Source organism: Pteropus vampyrus, unplaced genomic scaffold, assembly GCF_000151845.1.
Source record: "Pteropus vampyrus isolate Shadow unplaced genomic scaffold, Pvam_2.0 Scaffold276, whole genome shotgun sequence".
Taxonomy (NCBI): domain Eukaryota; kingdom Metazoa; phylum Chordata; class Mammalia; order Chiroptera; family Pteropodidae; genus Pteropus; species Pteropus vampyrus.
Window position 1 is genome coordinate 716,893 of NW_011889057.1, and position 18,767 is coordinate 735,659.

The window sequence follows — 18,767 nt, forward strand, 5'->3', positions numbered from 1 at the left end:
CTGAAGGGGCCCACAGATGTCTCTTAAGGGAGAATCCCATTAGTTTGGGGGATTTACTTTTATCTTCCTGGACTGCCCTTCCTGCTCAAATGCCTCTGACTTTTGATACTATAGTGATCATGATTCTTGTCTTTGGCCAAATACACTGTTGGCCAAGAAAACAGGGAAGAGGCCCCACTTCCTAATCTCAACTCCTTGTAATCCCATTCATCTCGTTTAGCCATGCAGGGATCAAGACCCAAAAGATCTGTTACTCTATACACCAGAAAGTCATAAGGAAATACCCCCTCCACCGTAGCCCTGCTGAGTAGAAGGATGCATTTTATAGTCCCTTGGCCCTATTTTTTCATCGTTTCTTTTTCCAAACCAAACCTAGAAATTAGACTCATATCCACATAAATGTTTATTGAAAAAAGTGCATAATTCAATATAAATATAATAAATACTCCTTTTCTCTAAACTGCTGCTGTGAGGATAAATACCCAAATTCCCAAATTTTCCCTTTCCAGCTAATAAATACTCAACATGTCCTAGGTCAGCATTATAAGTGAGTCGGTATTGGTAATTTTTCAATACATGGAAGTCCCATTAAAATTAATGGACTGATTCACTTGTTGGCTCACAGGCACCATGGCTGATAAGTTCATCTTTGCATTGCTGAGCCATGGAGATCTGGGTGCCATCCTTAAGCTGTTGGCTTTAGGGGCTCAGGGTTGCTGCTCCATGGGCAAAGACCCTGGCAGCTATAGCCACAAAGGCCTGGAGGCTGCGAAGAATCTTGAGGCGGAGAAGGAGGCGCTGCCATGGTTGGCTAGGACTGGGGCTTGGAGTCTGCTCAGTCTCCCAGTGGTGCCCCTCAGGCTGAAAGGACAGGACACTATTAGAGAAGACTCTAGATTCTTCACCACCCAGTCTGTCAGAGACTGCAAGCCACCATCCTCCAGACTCCTAATTCATACCTGCAAGAGTTGCCTGAGACCCAAAAGGGAGGCGTGAAGCTGGATCACAGGGCCACTGGAGAGCAAAGAAGGCTCTCCTGTGAAAATGTCTGAGCCTAGCAGCCTCTCGTAAAACACCAGGCCCTGGTGGATCCTTTGCAAGCAGGACTGGGGAGAAAAGAAAGCAGTGAAAGAAAATGGATAACCTCTTCCCACTTCATTCACCAAAGATCCATGCAGTTCTTTGCCATTCTTAGACACTACTATGATCTGAATGTTTGTGTCCCCACAAAATTCACATGTTGAGATCCTAACCCTTAATGTGATGATATCAGGAGGTGGGGCCTTAGGGAAGTGGTTAGGTCATTAATGCCTTATAAAAGAGACCAGGGAGCACCCTAGCTCTGTCATATGAGGATACAATGAGAACTCTGCAACCTGGAAAAGGATCCTCACCCAATCATGCTGGCACCCTGATTTCCTTGGGTATGGACCTGGAGATTTACTTCTCACAGTCACCAGAGTTGTGAGAAATTTGTTTATAAATTCCCCAGTCTGTGGTATGTTGTTACATATAACAGCTTGAACAGACAAGGACAGATAGAACTTTTACTAATTCACCATCATCATGCCAAGATATGTCCCCTCTTCCTTGTGGCCCAGCCTCATCTTAGTACCTGACTGTTGACCCTGAGACCTTGAGGATCACAACCATCCTCACACTGGATATGGGGGACATCATTTGTAGTCTCGTCATCTCCCTCTTCTCTTGGTAGATCCTGGAGGAGAGGTTGGGAAGAGAGAAGAAATAAAATATGTACTTTCGAACCCCACTTGGACCCTGAGGCCCATGACTTCCCCAGGAGCCCTAACCCTCTAGCTTCCACCCAACGCCACAGTCTTCCACTGCAGCCTTGGAGAGCTTGGAGAGACTCCTGTTTGGTTCCAGAGGCTGCCACTCACCACATGTCCCATTGGTGGATGTGCACTCCAGGCCAGTGTGCAGAGCTTCTGTGAGAGCTGCTGGCACCGAGCCCAGGCAGGGCTGCTGCTTTTGGGCACAGCCCAGCCCAGAGCAGGGTAGGCCAGCAGTAGCAGCAGCATCATAGCTCTACTCCCCAGCATCTCGGTGCCTGTTTCTCAAGTCTGGCTGGCTCTTTGCCTTGCACCAGTCCCTGTGGAATCTCTACCCACTTCCCCTTGCTCTGAGCTTGATTCTTTGTTCTGCGCGTCTCTGGTTTGGTTCCCTCGGAGGTTCTGAGCTGCTTCTCTTGTTTTTCTCCCCTTGTCTCCGAGTCTTTTTAAGGTCCCTGCATTGTAACACCCTCCCTTTATACTAGCAGGTGACTCAACAGCAGGTGGGATTCCCCTCCCTGCATCATTCCCCTCCATGGGGAGCCCAGGTATGCAGCCTCAGTTCCAGGGGAAATGACTCGTGTGGTTGCTGTGGCTGGAGGCCTGGGATGGGAACATATGTGTAATGCTCTCCAGGAATCGAAATGGCTATAGAAGGCTGTGGGGGTGGGAGTAACAAATATTTAAATGAATCTAGTCTCAAGTTCCTTCCTGTTTAACCTTTTCCTCATCTTTTTGCCTCTCAAAGCTATAAACCACCCACCCCCAACCCGAAACCTAATTTCCTCACCTCCTCCTGCCTGAGGAAAAACCAAAACAGAAGCATTCATTTATCTCCCAATGACATGGCAAGCTCAGTTTGGAATGAAGTATGATTTCCACCAGATGCCCTCTATCTAAAAATAAGGGGGTTTTTCTCCATTGAGAACAGTGTTATTTTAACTGGGAGAGAGAATGGACATGAAGGCATTTTGAGAACGAGACAGCTATATAAGTACTGTATAAAGTGTTACTGTTTCCTCATTTCAGGCCTCACTGTGGAGGGTAGGAGGGCTGTTGGAGGGAGGGAATTGTTGCTAAGAATCATCTGATTCTTCAACCTTAGTGGCCCAAAGCTTCATGGGGCTCTGTGGGATTCAGCTATTGGTCCTTTTGGGACACCAGTGTAAGCAAGGGCTAGAAGTCCAATTTAGATATTGCAGCTCCTGTGCCATGCCTAAGAAGTCCAGGAGTTCTGGGTGGTTGAAGGTGCACAGTGTCAATGACCCTGGCCAGTCCTTCAGCCTGTTGCATCCATGGGTAAAATCCGCTGACACTGATTTCATCACCCTCCCTGATGCAACATCCAGCTGAGAGTGGGAGGTTAGGCGTAGGAGTGGAGGGTGGTCCAAATCTGGGGCTGCCCCAACCCCAGTGGAGGGTCCCAGGACACTTTGGACGTCAGAATGAGGCCATGGGTGACCACACTGATGGCTCCCAAAGCCTCCCCAAGAGGTCGACCCTATTCCTCTGAGAAACCCTTGACAGAGGTCTCCCTTAGAATAATTCAAAACTACCCAGTGAAACTTCTGATTCAAATATGACTCTCTGGTAAATCCACCCTTTGGATAAAACATTTCCAGCATCAGAGAGGTTATCTCAGTTTGAGTGAGAAACGGTTGCCTCTCCCCACATATGATGGATACACAAAATAAGGAAATTGGTGGTGGGATTGGAAGTAGGGGAGCTCACCTCACTTTTGTATAATGTGTTCTATGCTTTCTCACCGCTGGTCCCCATTCTGGGATCCCTGAAGTACAGGAGATGAAAGGTGAAGAGGAGGAGGAGGAAGTGGAGCCCTGGGAGATGGGATAAAAGGACAAGGGTGAGGTGGAGGCATGGTGCTCTGCTGCTTTGTTTCACTTCCTGGTGCTTCAGAGTTGGGTAGGAAGCAAGGTTGGTGGGGCAGTTGTGGGACTGTTGTGTGGCAGGAACTACTTCCAGGACTAGATCTGACCTGGAGCTGCAGGGAGTCCTTGATGTCAGCAGGGCTTCAACCGTTATGCAAATCACACTCACAAAACATTCCTAAGTAGATTTTTCAGTTGGATGCCCATACTCCAAATCCAACTGAAGTTCTTCCAGGTGGTTAATAATAGTGGCTAATATATATCCGAGTCTCACTTTATGCCAAGTACTTGATCTAAGCACTTTTCATGTATTAACCCATTTAATTCTCACAACAACCCAGTGAGATAGGTACTATTAACATCCCCATAAAACAGATGAGGAAACTGAGGCACAGAGATAAGTAACTTGTCCAAGATCAGCTAAGTGGCCAGAATTCCAGTGCAGACAATCTGGCTTCCCATCCTGCATTCTCAATTGTTCCATTATTTTAGACACTATGAGGAGACACAGAGCATCTTTATAAAGTAGATCATTTAGCCCAGGTATCTCTGGGTATCTCAGGCCCTGCATTATCATGGGTCTGTGAAGTTTTTCTCAATTTGACTGTCTAGATCTTCCAGCACCAACCATTTTGCGAGATTTTAAACCTAGGGACCTGTGAAATCAGATTAATTTGAGAGACCCTTCGAGTTGTTTTTCTCTCAGTCTATGACCTCTGACCGAGGTTAGGAACATGCTGAGTCCTGGAAGTCTAAATTCTGGGTCTTTTTACGAAGGTCCAAGTACCAGTGTTTACTGAGGAAAATGTATCTTCTGTGAGGAATTCCTTCCACCAAAGAGGCCCTCTATGTGGCCTTTAGAAACTGAGCTAAAGTGCCTTGGAGACATCTCACAACTTGGATCCATTCCAAAACAGTTAAAGCTGAGTTAGGCCCCTAAAATCCCTCAGAATAACTGTTGACGCTAAATTTGTAAGACTATAGGGAAAGCAAATGTCTCAATTTGCCGTGCTCCTGCCCCGCTGAGGGGTAATGTCCAGCTCCACGAGCTAGGGGAATTTGACAGTTGAGGGGTCCTGTTCCCTAGGAATATCACCGGTGCCTCTGGGGAGGTCATAATCACAGATGGGAGTTTCAGATGGATGCTGTTAGAATTGTAGAAGACGCAGCTGCTTGGGCCGTGTTAGCATGTTGGCTCCTGCTTCCTTCTTTTCTCGTCCATATCTGTGATAGGAAATGCCAGAGTTTCGGGGGCAACAGGGTCAGCGGCGACGGAGTGGCTTACAAGAGCACCGCATAAAGAGGGGGTGGACTACACCAGGCTGGGAATACCCAGCAATCGATTCCTAGTACTTTGCCTTGGGCGTCTCTTATTATAGTTTCTAAAGTTATAGAGAGCATAAAAGTTCGGTTTCCAAACTGGCATTCTCTAATGTTGTTCAACGAAGGTTTAAAAGGAGAGCGGTTACTTTTTAACAACATATGTCAAACACAGCCAGGCCTTGACTACATTTGTCCCTATCGGCGCACCGTAACCCTTGTTCTTACCCAGAGCCGCCTCACTCTTCACGCGGAGCCGTCTGCACTTGGCTCCTTCTGATTGGCTGAGGTGAGCCCCAAAGCATTCCTGATTGGAAGCTGCGACTGAGAGTCCGCCTCCTTTCCGGTGCAGGGTTAGGTTGAGCGTGAGGCGCGGGGGAGAACTGGGGAAACTGGAATTTCCCACGGAGCTGACGGCGCTTGTTCTACCCCTACTCGTTTAAATTCCACGCGCTCCAAAATATCCGCCATGGAGAAATCTTGGTAATGACTCAATCCCCGTAAGCATCCCAGGAACACATCTGACCCCTGCCCTAATCCCTCCCCGCCGCCGGGGGAGAATTCTGGGTAGTTGATTTCTCTGGTTCCCCCAGGGAATTCTGGGTAACTAGCCATTTCCATCACGTACCCCTACCCCCGCCCCAGTTGTGGGTAACTGGCCATACTTGTTTTCCCGTAGAGAATCCTGGGTAACATAACAGAGGATTCTGGGAAACTGACTTCTCTTGTTCTCACCTCCCAACTCCCCTTATTTTGAGGAACGAGCACCTTACACCCCTCTATCTAATTCCTACTCCCGAAATTGCTGCTCCTTCCACTAATGGTTCAGGGATGAACCAGGCAAGCGAGCAGGCCTGAAGGGAACTGAAAGGGAAGTCAAAGATTAGGTTAGATAGTAGGGTGGTGCGGACCACAGAGGGCCTAGAGGAGAAGAGGGACAACACTTCTCTCACCTCTGCCCTGCTGTCTATCCCCTTCTTTCCTGCTTCCTACCCACCTGCCTCATCTTACTCCTGCCCATATAACCAAAAATACACTAAATACAAGTACGTGGGCCTACCCCTGACTCAGCTACCTCTTTCCCTTTGCAGGCCAGGATGCCCACTGGTGCTATCCTGCTGAAGGTTGTTGGGTCAGGTTTCTAAAGGGACTGTGGCAAGGTAGGGTGTAATACAGGTTTAATCTGCCGCCGTCATCATGAACTTCGAGGGTCTGGACCCTGGACTGGCAGAATATGCCCCGGCAATGCATTCTGCCCTGGACCCTGTCCTGGATGCCCACCTGAATCCAAGTCTGCTACAGAATGTGGAGCTGGACCCAGAGGGAGTGGCCTTGGAGGCTCTTCCTGTCCAGGAATCAGTGCACATTATGGAAGGTGTCTACTCTGAATTGCACAGTGTGGTGGCTGAAGTGGGTGTGCCTGTCTCCGTCTCCCACTTTGACTTGCACGAGGAGATGCTGTGGGTGGGAAGCCACGGGGTAAGAACTGTACCCCTTTGTAAAGGCTGAAAGGAGATGTTGAATGTGTTTTATCTGGGTTTAGCCCCAGGACAGCTGCTTTGCAGGGAGCCAGAGCTAAGTTGAGGTGATGAGAATAAGTTAGATCTCTAAGTCAAGCCAAAAGAAAGGGTGTGGAGAGAGAAAGAGGGAGTCATGGAATCCAGGGATGGTACGTAGGTGTTCTTTTTCAGACGGCATTCCACTTCTACCACAGTTTGCCCATTCCATGCTTTGATTAATTTTGATAAGTGTACCTATCAGTCTGTAGCCATCCAAATCCAATATCTAATGTCCCTCCACTGTTTTCCATTTTTGTAATTATAGAATGTTTAATGCATGTTTCTGTATATTTTACACAGACTGTCTTTTCTGCCTGATTTTAGTCTCTGAGAGCAGTTATCAATGTTGATTTTTAAAAATATATGTCCATACTGCCAGTACACTAGGGAGCCTGAAGATTTTATAAGAAATAACATGCTAGCCTTGATTTACTAATTTACTTTCCATAAGGTGTGAATTGTTTTTCCATTGGAAAGAATGAATTTTTTTGGTAGTACATTCATTTCAGTGTGCAGTATCTACTGCTATGCTAGACTCAGGGAATAAAGCTGAATAAAACATAATCTTTGCCCTCAAGGAGTTTACAGGACAATGAGGAAAAAGACATATAAACAGATAATTTATGGTACTTTAGAAGAAACAACTACTTGACTTAATAATTATGAATTTAGGATGTAAACTACTAAATGTCAATGTGAAAATAGATACTGGGTACTGGTGAGCATAGAAGAGAGTCAGAGGACCTCAAGAAGAAAGTGACACCCAAACTGAGTCTTGAGAGGTGAGTAGAAGTCAGGTGAATAAGAGAGGAAAATGCTATCTTGGCGAAAGCAGTGGGGGTAAACAAAGGTAACACACAGCATAGTGATTGTAGAATGCCAGAACTACAAGCAATTAGTGTTTACTGGTTTGGAAGATGAAACTGAAAAGTTAGACATTTGTTCATTCAGCTAGTGTTTTTTGAGCACCTACTAAGTGCCAAACCTTGCTCTGGGGTCTGGGTTTGGAATAAGCGTTTTAAAAAGGCAACAAAAATACATTTATAATGTATCAGGTGTTGGAAAAATTAAGTGGAATAAGGATGTTGAGTTAATGAAGGGTAGGAGATGTTGCTACTTTAGATAGATGGTCAGGGAAAGTTTCTCTGATAAAGTCACATTTGAGTAGAGAACAGGATGCAGGCCAGGATGTGCATTCTAAGCTATCTTGGAGGGAGGGAGCCATGGACATCTGAGGGAAGACCATTCTAGAAAAACCTCATATGCTATGTTAAAAGAGCTTAGACGTCATCCTTCAGGCCACCAGACATTTTTATCCAGAATGACAAGGTCCATTTTGCATCTTCGGTGGAGTACTGAGGTAGCAGTATAGAGTTGATTTAAGCGGGATGAGGTAGGACTCTTAAGATCAGTGTGTAGGCTGTTGTAGTAGTTCACATAAAATATGATGAAGGCCTGAGTGAAGCACTGTAGAGATGCTTATATGAGAACAGATTTGGAAAATATTTAGGAAGTAAAATAAACAAGACAAGTTAACTACCAGTGACTCGGTCCACCAGGTAGATCATGTTACCATAGAGAATACAGAAGAACTGAAATGGGGTAAAAATGGTGAATTTAGTTTGGGATGTAATGAGTTTGAGGTTCTTGTGGGATATCTAAGGAGAGATGTTTAGTAGGTATTTGGATGTTTAAGTCAAGCTTAAGGCAGTGGTCTGGACTAGGGAAGAAAATTAGGGTTTATCAGTTTTAAAATGGATGGTTAAAACCTTGAGAGTAGATGAGATTACCTAGGAAAATAAGTAGAGTGAGAAGATAATGGGCTGGGAATAGCCATGTTTCAAGAGTGGCCTGAAAGGAAGCACATAAAGAGAGGGTATGATGAGCTAAGTCAGGAGAGAAGCCAGGAGTGAATGAAATCATAGGAGCCAAGGGTAGAATGAGTTTCACATTCTCTCTTTTTCAGCCTTTGACCCACAGTACACATTTCCCACATGGTTGATAGAGATTAAGACTTGACTGTGGAACATAAGAAAGCCATCTGGCCAGTGAAGGTTTGGACCTACGTTCCTGAGCTGAACACTGTTCAGACTAACTGAGCCATTACCTTTCAGCAGAGTCATTGTGAGGATAAAATGAGGCAGAGTTTACAATGGTACTTTGTAAAGTGTTGAACAAATACAAGATGGTATTGTCAGTCTTATTTGTCACTAAGATTGGCGTCTACCCTTACATCTTTGTTGCTGCTAGCCAGAAAGGCCAGGAAGCAAGATTGGAAAGAAAGCTGAGTAATGTCTAGTCCCTGACTTGTATCTGGGATGGCCCTACGCCTCCACTCTGGGGGTGTCTCATCTTTTTGTCCCCTACAGGGTCATGCCACTTCATTTTTTGGTCCAGCCTTGGAGCGCTACTCATCCTTTCAGGTCAATGGTAGTGATGACATTCGGCAAATTCAGAGCCTGGAGAATGGTATCCTTTTTCTCACCAAGAACAACCTCAAGTATATGGCCCGTGGTGGCCTCATTATATTTGATTACTTGTAAGTGGCTTCTCAGCTCTAGTCTCAGAAAGGGGGTCCCTTATAGAGTGGGAAGGCTAAAGGATTGGAAGCTTTTCAGACCCTGGCCTCATAGCCTTTCCTCTCCCTCACAGGCTGGATGAGAATGAGGATATGCACAGTCTCCTGCTGACTGACAGCAGCACACTACTCGTTGGTGGGCTGCAGAACCACATTTTGGAGATTGACCTTAATACTGTCCAGGAGACTCAGAAGGTATAAGCATGGGGCACAAAAGACCCAAGCAGGGTGTTAGATTTTTATGGCAGGGGCAGTGGATAATACCTGGGCTGGGAACATACCTAAGATATATGGGCGACCTTTCTGTTCTTTTGGTTTGTAGGAAGAACCATTTTTACTGATTTCTCTTGCTTCTCTCCCCAGTATGCAGTCGAGACACCTGGAGTCACCATCATGAGACAGTCAAACCGCTTCTTCTTCTGTGGCCACACATCTGGCAAAGTGGCTAAGTTCCATTTTTCCTCCCTGTTTCACCAGATATGTGACTGGGCTCAGCCTTTCCCTCAATTGTAGGGCTGCGGTTGGGAGGAAAGGAAGAGTGAATCGAATTCCTATCCTGCCATGTTATACTATGAGATTATCTTTCAGCCTGATGTTTTCTGTTGAAACTAGGTGTCTTAGAGGCAAAAGGGTAAACAAGAGTTCTCTCTGGGGTCCCTTCCAGCCCTTGGCTTCTCTTTTTGCCCTTTCTGTGGTTTAATTGCCCATATCCTAGAGCCATAGTTCTTTTTGTAGGGACAGGATAGGTAGTTTCCTAACAGGTACTTTCTGATAACAGCTTTGGTAGCTAACCCAGTTATCTCTTCTTCAGATCTCCCTGCGAGACCTTCGTACTTTTAAGGTGGAGCATGAGTTCGATGCTTTCTCAGGGAGTCTGTCAGATTTTGATGTGCATGGCAACCTCTTGGCCGCCTGCGGCTTCTCCAGCCGCCTCACTGGCCTCGCGTGTGACCGTTTCCTCAAAGTGTATGATCTGCGCATGATGCGTGCCATCACACCACTTCAAGTACATGTGGATCCTGCCTTCTTGCGCTTCATCCCTACATATACTTCTCGTCTTGCTATCATCTCCCAGTCAGGTATGAAGGGGATGTAAGACGGTGTGAAAGGGATTGACAAGCAAAAGAGAACTAGGTGCCAGAAGGAGTATACTCCCAGGAACTTCTTTGTTGGGGAAAAAAGTAACCTTTCAGCAGGGCATGCCGGTCTCGCTTAGGTTTGGTCAGAGATTAAAGTTTTTATTTTCTCCCTGGGTGCGAAGAACACAGAAAAAAATGAAAGTGGAGCAGGCAAATCAACTGTAAAACTGCCCTTTGCTGCATAACAAACCTCACTGTGGTTTATGGGAAGGCATTAGATGGTGTTTTCTCTATCTCTAGGAATGGATTTGGAGCCCATCTTTCTTTGATACCAAGGGAAGAGGGTAGGAAGGGCACAAAGGATGGTTCCCTTTTGCCTTACAGGGCTTGCTCAGTGGGCCTCCTCCTTCTTCCTAGGGCAATGCCAGTTTTGTGAGCCCACAGGCCTGGCCAACCCAGCAGACATCTTTCATGTGAATCCTGTGGGACCTCTGCTGATGACGTTTGATGTGTCAGCCAGCAAGCAGGCCCTGGCCTTTGGGGATTCTGAGGGCTGCGTACACCTCTGGACTGACTCCCCTGAGCCTTCCTTCAACCCCTACTCCCGGGAAACCGAGTTTGCTTTGCCCTGTCTTGTGGACTCACTGCCTCCTCTGGACTGGAGCCAGGACCTGCTGCCTCTTTCTCTCATCCCTGTCCCACTCACCACTGACACTCTTCTCTCCGATTGGCCTGCTGCCAACTCTGCTCCAGCTCCCAGGTTGTATCTCTCATCTGGGCCAAAAGAGGGGAGGGGTAAAGGGCTGAGATACTGAGATTCTCTGCAAGCCCTGTTATTATTCTGCTTCTTTCCTGATTGATGTCTACCTTCAGTATTTTCTTTTTTTCTGGCCCCTTGGGGATTGGGGATCGGGCAGATACTGCAACCTTCAAGCCCTAGAACTATGATATATTATAGGCGAGCACCCCCTGTGGATGCAGAGATTCTGCGCACCATGAAGAAGGTGGGCTTCATTGGCTATGCCCCTAATCCCCGTACCAGGCTTCGTAATCAGGTATGTTCAGAAGGGAGAAGGTCAGCCCCTCCCCACCCAGCCCACTGGCATTTCTCCCGTCTTTTTCCTTTATTAGTCTTCAGTAGTTTTTGTTTGTAGTCAGTAAAGATTTTTTTGAAGCCTACTAAATTGAAGGTACTATGAAGGTAGGTTTTAGGGAGGATTCAGAGACATAAAAGATAGGGTCCTTGCTCTTAAGTAGTATTTGGTTGATGAAGATAAGATCTACCCATAACAAATTATGTTCTGTTGTTAAATGCTGGAGGAATGTCATAAGTAAGCATTCATTGCCTGAGCTTTTTGGAGGGAAAATTTTACTCTGGGCTAGAGTGGTCAGGGAAGGCATACTAACGTGGATATTGAGCTGGAGAAGTGAGACATGGGTAAGTAGAAATAACAGCAGAGCACGTTCAAGACAAAAGATCAGTGTTAGTAAAGGTCTCAAGAGACACAACTACGAAAGGGATACCTGATGGAGACTCTACTATGTGGCTGGAGTGGCTGTCAGTATTGGGAAATAGCGTGATTAGGGTTGGAAAGAGCCTGATTGTAAGGCCTTAAAATCCAGTGTGTGGTGGAAGAAGTGATGCACTGAAAGGGACAGTTTGGGAGGATTAGTTTGGTTGCGGTATGCTGTACAGAGTGAATGTGGGGAGCCCAGCATGGAAGCCATCACAGTTGTTCAGCTGTGGTGAGGTAGGATGATAGCACTGGGAATGAAAAAGAAGCTGTGAATGCTGAAAACCCTATGAAAAAAAAATCAGAAGGTTGAGAACTTGGTGTCTGTTTCAAAGTTGGGATAAGGGTAAGGGGAACAAAAGATGTCTTAAGATATCCAACAAGGTTACCTCTTTTTAAAAATTCTAGATTCCTTACCGACTCAAGGAGTCAGACAGTGAATTTGACAGCTTCAGCCAGGTCACTGAGTCACCAATAGGGCGGGAAGAGGAGCCATATCTCCACATGGTCTCTAAGAAATATCGCAAGGTGCTGAGGGATACCGAGGAAGGAGCCCTCTGGGATGTGGGAAAAGGTTCCAGGGAAGGGGGTCATATGGGAAAGGACTGAAGGACTCAGTCGAGAAGCCTTCACCTACCACCCTGGACTCAGGAGGGAGGTTTTACGGAAGGTTATGGGTTCTGTGAAGATTAGGGGACTCTGAGGATATCTTCATCTTGCTCAGACTGTTTCTGCCTCAGGTGACCATCAAATACTCCAAGCTAGGGCTAGAGGACTTTGACTTCAAACACTACAATAAGACCCTGTTTGCTGGATTAGAGCCTCACATCCCCAATGCCTACTGTAACTGCATGATCCAGGTAAGGGTGGGTATTCCTGTGACTTAAACATGTCTGTTGCCTTTCGTCTCTGTGGCCCCACAACCCATACTCTTTTTCCATGTCTCCCCAACCAAGCCCACTTTACCACAGCCTCCTCTACTATTCTTTCTTGTTCCATGCCCTTCAAGTCTCCTCTGTGAGCTCCACTTCTTCAGTGGACTCCCCCAGCTCACTTAACCCTTCCATCCCTCTTCCTCCCCGTAGCAGTTGCTTGAGTCAGTTTTGCTTTTCCCTCCAGGTGCTCTATTTCCTGGAGCCTGTTCGCTGCCTAATCCAGAACCACCTTTGCCAGAAGGAGTTCTGCCTGGCATGTGAGCTGGGCTTCCTGTTCCACATGTTGGACCTCTCCCGAGGTGACCCTTGTCAGGTCAGTGCCTGGAGACCTGGGACAACTAAAAGAGAAGGGAGGTGGATAGCAAGCAGAGACATCACTGTGAAAATGGCCACGAAAGAGAAAATAACCCCTTTCCACCAACACACTTCTGGATTCCAGGGCAGTAATTTTCTTCGGGCATTCCGCACTATTCCTGAAGCCTCAGCCCTTGGTCTGATCCTGGCTGACTCAGACGAGGCTTCGGGCAAGGGCAATCTGGCCAGGCTCATTCAGAGGTGGAATCGCTTCATTCTCACTCAACTGCATCAGGACATGCAGGAGCTGGAAGTACCCCAAGCTTATCGAGGTGCTGGAGGCAGGTATGGAATTAGGACAGGAATAGTTAAAGCCACCATGACAGGCCCCTCTGTGACTTACAGGGTCTCCTAACTCCCTCAGTGGACATATATCACCCTTCCCACCCTTAGCAGCTTTTGCTCATCGGGGGACTCTGTCATTGGGCAGCTGTTCAGCTGTGAAATGGAGAACTGCAGCCTCTGCCGCTGTGGCAGTGAGACCGTGCGAGCCTCATCCACCCTGCTCTTCACGCTCTCCTACCCTGAGGGTAGCAACAGTGGTATACCCTGTAGCTGGAGAGGGTATTGGGGGGGCTAATGCTAACGGTGAGTAGAAGGGAGAACCTGGAGTGAAGCAGCCAGTTTCCCCACAGATAAAACTGGGAAGAACTGTGACTTTGCTCAGGTACTAAAGCGAAGCATCTGTCTGGAGCAGAATACACAGGCCTGGTGTGACAACTGTGAAAAGTACCAGCCCACGGTGAGTGGACTATTGCACTGGTCATGTTGGGAACTCAGCCATAGTTCTCATCTGGGGCTGGCCAGGTCAGCACTGCCATCCAGGGATCAATAGGGAGGGGAAGAACCCCAGTTTGAGGATACAGATCCAGGTTTTACTGTTCCTTTCCAGGTTTCTTTCCCTGTAGGCTCTCTGCCATTCCTTGTTTGCTTTATCCTCTCAGATTCAGACCCGCAACATCCGCCATCTGCCAGATATTCTTGTCATCAATTGTGAAGTGAATAGCTTGAAAGAAGCTGACTTCTGGAGAATGCAGGCTGAGGTAAGGACTAGGGCTGGAAACAGGGCCTTAGGAGTACTTTTTAGTTTTTCCCCTTTTCTGACTTCCAAATATGTTTAATGTTCCTGAGGGATCAGATATTTTCTCCTTTGTGTTCAGGTTGCCTTCAAGATGGCAATAAAGAAGCATGGTGGGGAAATCTCCAAGAACAAGGAGTTTACTTTGGCTAATTGGTAGGTACTGTCTTGGGAGTGCTCAAAGGATTGAACTACTCAGTGGCTCCTCATGTCATTGGCTAGATCTCCTCAGAACATATTTCCATTTCTCCTGTTCTGATAGGAAGGAACTTGGGAGTCCAGAGGGCATGCTGATGTGTCCTTCCATTGAGGAGTTAAAGAATGTCTGGCTTCCTTTCTCCATTCGTATGAAGATGACCAAGAACAAAGGACTAGATGTTTGCAATTGGACTGATGTGGATGAGATGCAGGTTGTTGGAAAATTGGGAAGAGGAGGGGTAATGGAGAGAAAGACGGTCAGAAGCAGGGCAGGGGGAAGGTGGAACTTACTATAGAGAAAAGAAAGGGAATAAGGCTGAGTATTTACCAGTTGTGGGCTTTTCCGAAGTGACTCAGTTTACTGTTGGGCTAGAATGGAAATAACCCACCCTGGTCCCCCATCCCATACCCCAAAGTCCCAGTCCTCTATCCCCATTCCCCTTCCTCCCCCATCCTTAAACTTAGCTTAGCAGCCTGGGTACCCCCCTCACAGTGGGGCCCAGCCAGGGCAGAGGAGGAGCATGGTGTCTATGTGTATGACCTGATGGCTACTGTGGTACACATCCTGGACTCACGCACAGGGGGCAGCCTGGTGGCTCACATCAAAGTTGGAGAGACCTACCACCAACGGAAGGAGGTGAGTGAAGTAGTACAGGGCAGGGACGCTCCTGGTGGCGGCCACAGTGGAATCCCAGATCTGTCCTTATCTTCGGTCTGAGCTAGATTGGTTCCAGCCATCACTTTGGCATCAGTTTTTCTCTTTATCTCCATAGGGTGTTACCCACCAGCAGTGGTATCTCTTCAATGACTTTCTTATTGAACCTATTGATAAGGTTAGTTATAACACCCTGTATTCCTCCTTTCATCTCCCTTTTTCCTAGCATCCTCATCCTCAGTGCCCTAGAGAATGCCAGGAGAAAGGGATGGGTTCTCAAGAATAAAAAGCATTAGCAGAGCTAAAAACAGCACTTGAGTCCTGTCTTCTGACTTGGGGAAAAAGGGAAAGGGGGCCATTAAGTGCTTTTTCTTTTATAGCATGAAGCTGTGCAGTTTGACATGAACTGGAAAGTGCCTGCTATCCTTTATTACATCAAAAGGAATCTTAATTCCAAATACAACCTGAACAGTAAGTGGTACAGAGTAGACCCAAGGTATGAACAGTTTAGATTGGTCTTCAGGAAGAGACCTGGGAAATAGCTTGTTAAGATTAGAATCTGTAACCAGTGTTAATATTTCCAGGGATACTACAGAGATTTCTGCTCTTCAGGTCTTAAAGTTAGAAGCTGGAGATCCTGAGGGTGTAATGGGAAAGAGGTGATGGGGGGAAGTCTGATCAAAATGGCTAAGATTATGATTTTGACTCTTAATTCTTATCCCCAAGTGAAAGATCTCTTCTTTTAGAGATGAACTCCTTATTAAGTCCTTGTTTGGTGCCTTTAAACTGAAGTTTCTCTGTAACTTCAGTCTTCTAGGTTTTCTAAGCTAAAATACAAAGTGAAATTTTTATTCTTTCCTGTCGACTTTTTTTCTTAACTATATTTCAAGATAATTTTCTGATTTCATATGTTCCATCTACCTGCTGTTTTCATCAAACATGATCTGTTTACTCACATGATTGAGGGATCACAGTATAGACCTGGTCTCTGGTCAGCCACCTGGGCTTCCCTCCCCTGGTCACTTCCCTGTCCCCAGCATCTGTCTTCTGGATTCTCTCTTCTAGTCAAGAACCCTATTGAGGCAAGTGTCCTGCTAGCTGAAGCCTCACTTGCACGGAAGCAGCGGAAAACACATACTACCTTTATTCCACTGATGCTGAATGAGATGCCACAGGTTGGGGACCTGGTGGGCTTGGATGCTGAGTTTGTCACCCTTAATGAGGTAACCAAGAGCAGAAATGAGGGGTGTTGGGACAGAACTCTGGGGATATTAGGAGTCATAAGCATTTCTCTGCTTCCTGTATTAACTTTTCTCACGTAGGAGGAAGCAGAGTTGCGCAGTGATGGCACCAAGTCTACCATCAAACCAAGCCAGATGTCAGTAGCAAGGATTACCTGTGTTCGGGGCCAGGGACCTAATGAGGGTATCCCCTTCATTGATGACTACATCTCTACCCAGGAGCAGGTATTAGGACATGGAGGTGCAAGTGAGACAGACTCTGTGCTTATTTAGAGTGCTTTAGAACTCAGGAAAGAGTGGTAGGGGGAGACCTTGCACCTCGCTTCCTGGAGACTTGTCCTTTTCTCTGTCCCTAGGTGGTGGATTACTTGACTCAGTACTCAGGGATAAAACCAGGAGACCTTGATGCGAAGATTTCCTCTAAGCACCTCACAACTCTCAAGTCTACCTACTTAAAACTTCGTTTTCTCATAGACATCGGAGTCAAGTTTGTGGGTCATGGTCTGCAGAAGGACTTCCGGGTCATCAATCTCATGGTTCGGGCAGGGCCCTTTTAAGAGTCTTCTTTGAGTGTGGACCCCTTAGGGTATACATTATGCTTTTGGAGAATATGAAATTATGGATCCTCTACCTTCAGCCTCCCATTCTTTTATCCCTGCCAGGTGCCCAAGGACCAGGTCCTTGACACTGTCTATCTGTTTCACATGCCCAGAAAACGAATGATTTCCCTACGATTTCTTGCTTGGTACTTTCTGGGTGAGTACTTGAAAGCCCTAGTGGTGCTCATTAAGAAAGAGCAGGAAAAAGTGTTGGAGGGACCCTAAGTTAGTGGTGAGAGTTACTAATGGATTTAGTTAGCTTCAGTATCCCCATTGCGTACCAGGGATGGTGTTTGGCTCTTTCCCTTAAGGGCAGTCAGGTTTTTTATTGTTTATCCGAAGTTGGGGATGTGAGTAGGGGACACGTTCTTACCTTCCTTTGCTAGGTCCCAAACTATTCCACCTCTACTTCCCCCAGACCTGAAGATTCAAGGGGAGACCCATGACAGTATTGAGGATGCCCGCACAGCCCTTCAGCTCTACCGAAAGTATCTAGAGCTAAGCAAAAATGGCACTGAGCCAGAGTCCTTCCACAAAGTGCTCAAGGGTCTTTATGAGAAGGGCCGAAAGATGGACTGGAAGGTGCCTGAGCCTGAGGGCCAGACAAGTCCCAAGAGTAAGGCTTGGGATGGGACAAGGGAAACTGGACTGGGTGGGTTTTGATCGCCTATGTAAGATTATACCACAGTAATGAAGATGATGTTAACAACAGTACCAGCCCTACGTTATATTTGTAAAGGACTTAATTATCCCAAAAGTGAAATAGATTTTGTTACTGAAACTCTATATTGGTCCTAACCTCCTCTTGCCCAGTTCTAAAATGTTTGTGGGAGGTCCATGCCCTCTTTTCTCTTGGATTTTTCCTTCATAAGAAGTATCCCAGGTGCTTTTTCTCCACCTTAAGACTTATCAGTGCTCTTGGTTTTGTCTCTGACAGATGCAGCTGTTTTTTCCTCAGTGCTGGCGCTCTGACCTCACCCTCTCCCAAGGAACTACTGCCTCTCCCTTCAGTGTTCTGTGGCCCCAGAACAGGGATGTGGCTTTTCATGTTGGCTATACCCTGTCCACTTCCAGAATTGGACCTGCTCAGGGTTTATAGATGGTGCTATTAATAGAACTGAAATGCAGCAGAATTGTTGCAAAGGATCTAGGAGCCAGATTCTTTTCTCATCCTTTGCAAAACAGTGGGCCAGAAACAGAGTCTAGAATTGACCCAGATGGAAAGTAATTGGTATTCTTAATAAATATCCTGGCTGATTAATATCCAGGCAAGGAAGATCCTGGAACCAAAACTCTCAATTCCTATTTAGCTAAGGACTGATGTACTGGACAGTGACTGGATCCAACAGTAGCTAAGACCTAGTTCAAGTCTGACTGCTCATGGGATGCCAGAAGGAGCCAGCATGTAGTCTTGGTGACCCCGGCAAACCAGTATTGCCAAGACTAACATTGCCAAAAAGGCCTTTGGGTCCAGAAGCTTGGTTGCTGGCTACACTCCTGCTGACAGCTGAGAAGCATCTGTCTTCCATCCACTCCACTCTCCTGTCCCAAGTTTTGTTTTCTTGTTTTTTTATTTTGTTTGTTTTAAACCGCATGTTTTATAAAATAAAAACAAAAATATTATTGGCTGTCATCTATCTCCCTGGAGACCTGCGGGGGTGGGGTTCTCTGATTTAAGTCCTTTCCTTTGTTGTTGGCTTTCTATTACAACTGAGAAAACCTAAGGCTTTCAAATGCCCAGATAGAAATGAAGGTAAAGTTCTGTGGAGTCGAAAGCTAAGGATATTGGGGGAGTATAATTATGTCTTTCCTGGGCAATGTCAGGTCTTTGCTGTGCCTGCCTAGTATCCTCAGGTCAGATTCTTCTAAGACGTACAGTATGGTTTCTCTGAGTGGGGAAGCTAACAAACTACAGGTCCCAGGATAGCTTAAGAGTTGTAGCTACTAACAGTATCTGTGCGGTGTTGCAGTGCTT

At 46.4% G+C, this 18,767-nt stretch overlaps 2 protein-coding genes across 10 annotated transcripts; one reads left to right on the forward strand and one right to left on the reverse strand.

Moving 5' to 3' along the window:
- Positions 1 to 390: 390 nt before the first annotated feature.
- IL23A (interleukin 23 subunit alpha) lies at positions 391 to 5,430 on the reverse strand. Of its 3 annotated transcripts, none has more exons than XM_023520704.1 (5): positions 5,231 to 5,430; positions 1,902 to 3,631; positions 1,616 to 1,717; positions 960 to 1,106; positions 391 to 861 (listed from the first exon to the last, which is right to left on the reverse strand). In XM_023520704.1, exons 2-5 carry the CDS (start codon positions 2,061 to 2,063, stop codon positions 700 to 702), a joined length of 573 nt encoding a protein of 190 aa, XP_023376472.1. In that variant the 5' UTR covers positions 2,064 to 3,631; positions 5,231 to 5,430; the 3' UTR covers positions 391 to 699. The 3 variants fall into 3 exon arrangements, 2 of the variants coding, with proteins under 2 accessions (XP_023376472.1, XP_011373971.1); XM_011375669.2 differs by lacking the exon at positions 5,231 to 5,430 and adding an exon at positions 3,790 to 5,220; XR_002776336.1 differs by lacking the exons at positions 391 to 861; positions 5,231 to 5,430 and having other exon boundaries at positions 940 to 1,106; positions 3,525 to 5,220.
- On the forward strand, positions 5,349 to 18,433 carry PAN2 (PAN2 poly(A) specific ribonuclease subunit). Of its 7 annotated transcripts, none has more exons than XR_896826.2 (26): positions 5,349 to 5,485; positions 6,094 to 6,481; positions 8,931 to 9,100; positions 9,214 to 9,334; positions 9,503 to 9,580; positions 9,951 to 10,218; positions 10,636 to 10,978; positions 11,177 to 11,273; positions 12,141 to 12,260; positions 12,473 to 12,592; positions 12,852 to 12,980; positions 13,107 to 13,306; positions 13,415 to 13,563; positions 13,657 to 13,763; positions 13,966 to 14,064; positions 14,182 to 14,255; positions 14,362 to 14,509; positions 14,791 to 14,934; positions 15,071 to 15,130; positions 15,333 to 15,423; positions 16,018 to 16,175; positions 16,275 to 16,418; positions 16,550 to 16,729; positions 16,856 to 16,949; positions 17,179 to 17,408; positions 17,730 to 18,415. XR_896826.2 is itself a non-coding variant. In XM_011375666.2 (26 exons), the coding sequence occupies exons 2-26, from the start codon at positions 6,200 to 6,202 to the stop codon at positions 17,762 to 17,764; spliced, it is 3,597 nt and encodes a 1,198-aa protein (XP_011373968.1). In that variant the 5' UTR covers positions 5,349 to 5,485; positions 6,094 to 6,199; the 3' UTR covers positions 17,765 to 18,433. The 7 variants fall into 7 exon arrangements, 6 of the variants coding, with proteins under 6 accessions (XP_011373968.1, XP_011373966.1, XP_011373967.1 ...); XM_011375666.2 differs by having other exon boundaries at positions 13,415 to 13,551; positions 17,211 to 17,408; positions 17,730 to 18,433; XM_011375664.2 differs by having other exon boundaries at positions 17,211 to 17,408; positions 17,730 to 18,423.
- The last annotated feature ends 334 nt before the right edge of the window (positions 18,434 to 18,767 follow it).

Excerpts from the sequence above, each read along its gene's own strand:
- IL23A (XM_023520704.1), bottom strand. The coding sequence starts at position 2,063 with ATGCTGGGGAGTAGAGCTATGATGCTGCTGCTACTGCTGGCCTACCCT. Across the intron at positions 1,107-1,615 it reads GTCTCAGGGTCAACAGTCAG|TCCTGCTTGCAAAGGATCCA; the intron begins GTACTAAGATGA and ends TTTTCTCCCCAG. Across the intron at positions 862-959 it reads GTCTCAGGCAACTCTTGCAG|CCTGAGGGGCACCACTGGGA; the intron begins GTATGAATTAGG and ends CTGTCCTTTCAG.
- PAN2 (XM_011375664.2), top strand. The coding sequence starts at position 6,200 with ATGAACTTCGAGGGTCTGGACCCTGGACTGGCAGAATATGCCCCGGCA. Across the intron at positions 6,482-8,930 it reads TGTGGGTGGGAAGCCACGGG|GGTCATGCCACTTCATTTTT; the intron begins GTAAGAACTGTA and ends TGTCCCCTACAG. Across the intron at positions 9,101-9,213 it reads CTCATTATATTTGATTACTT|GCTGGATGAGAATGAGGATA; the intron begins GTAAGTGGCTTC and ends TCTCCCTCACAG.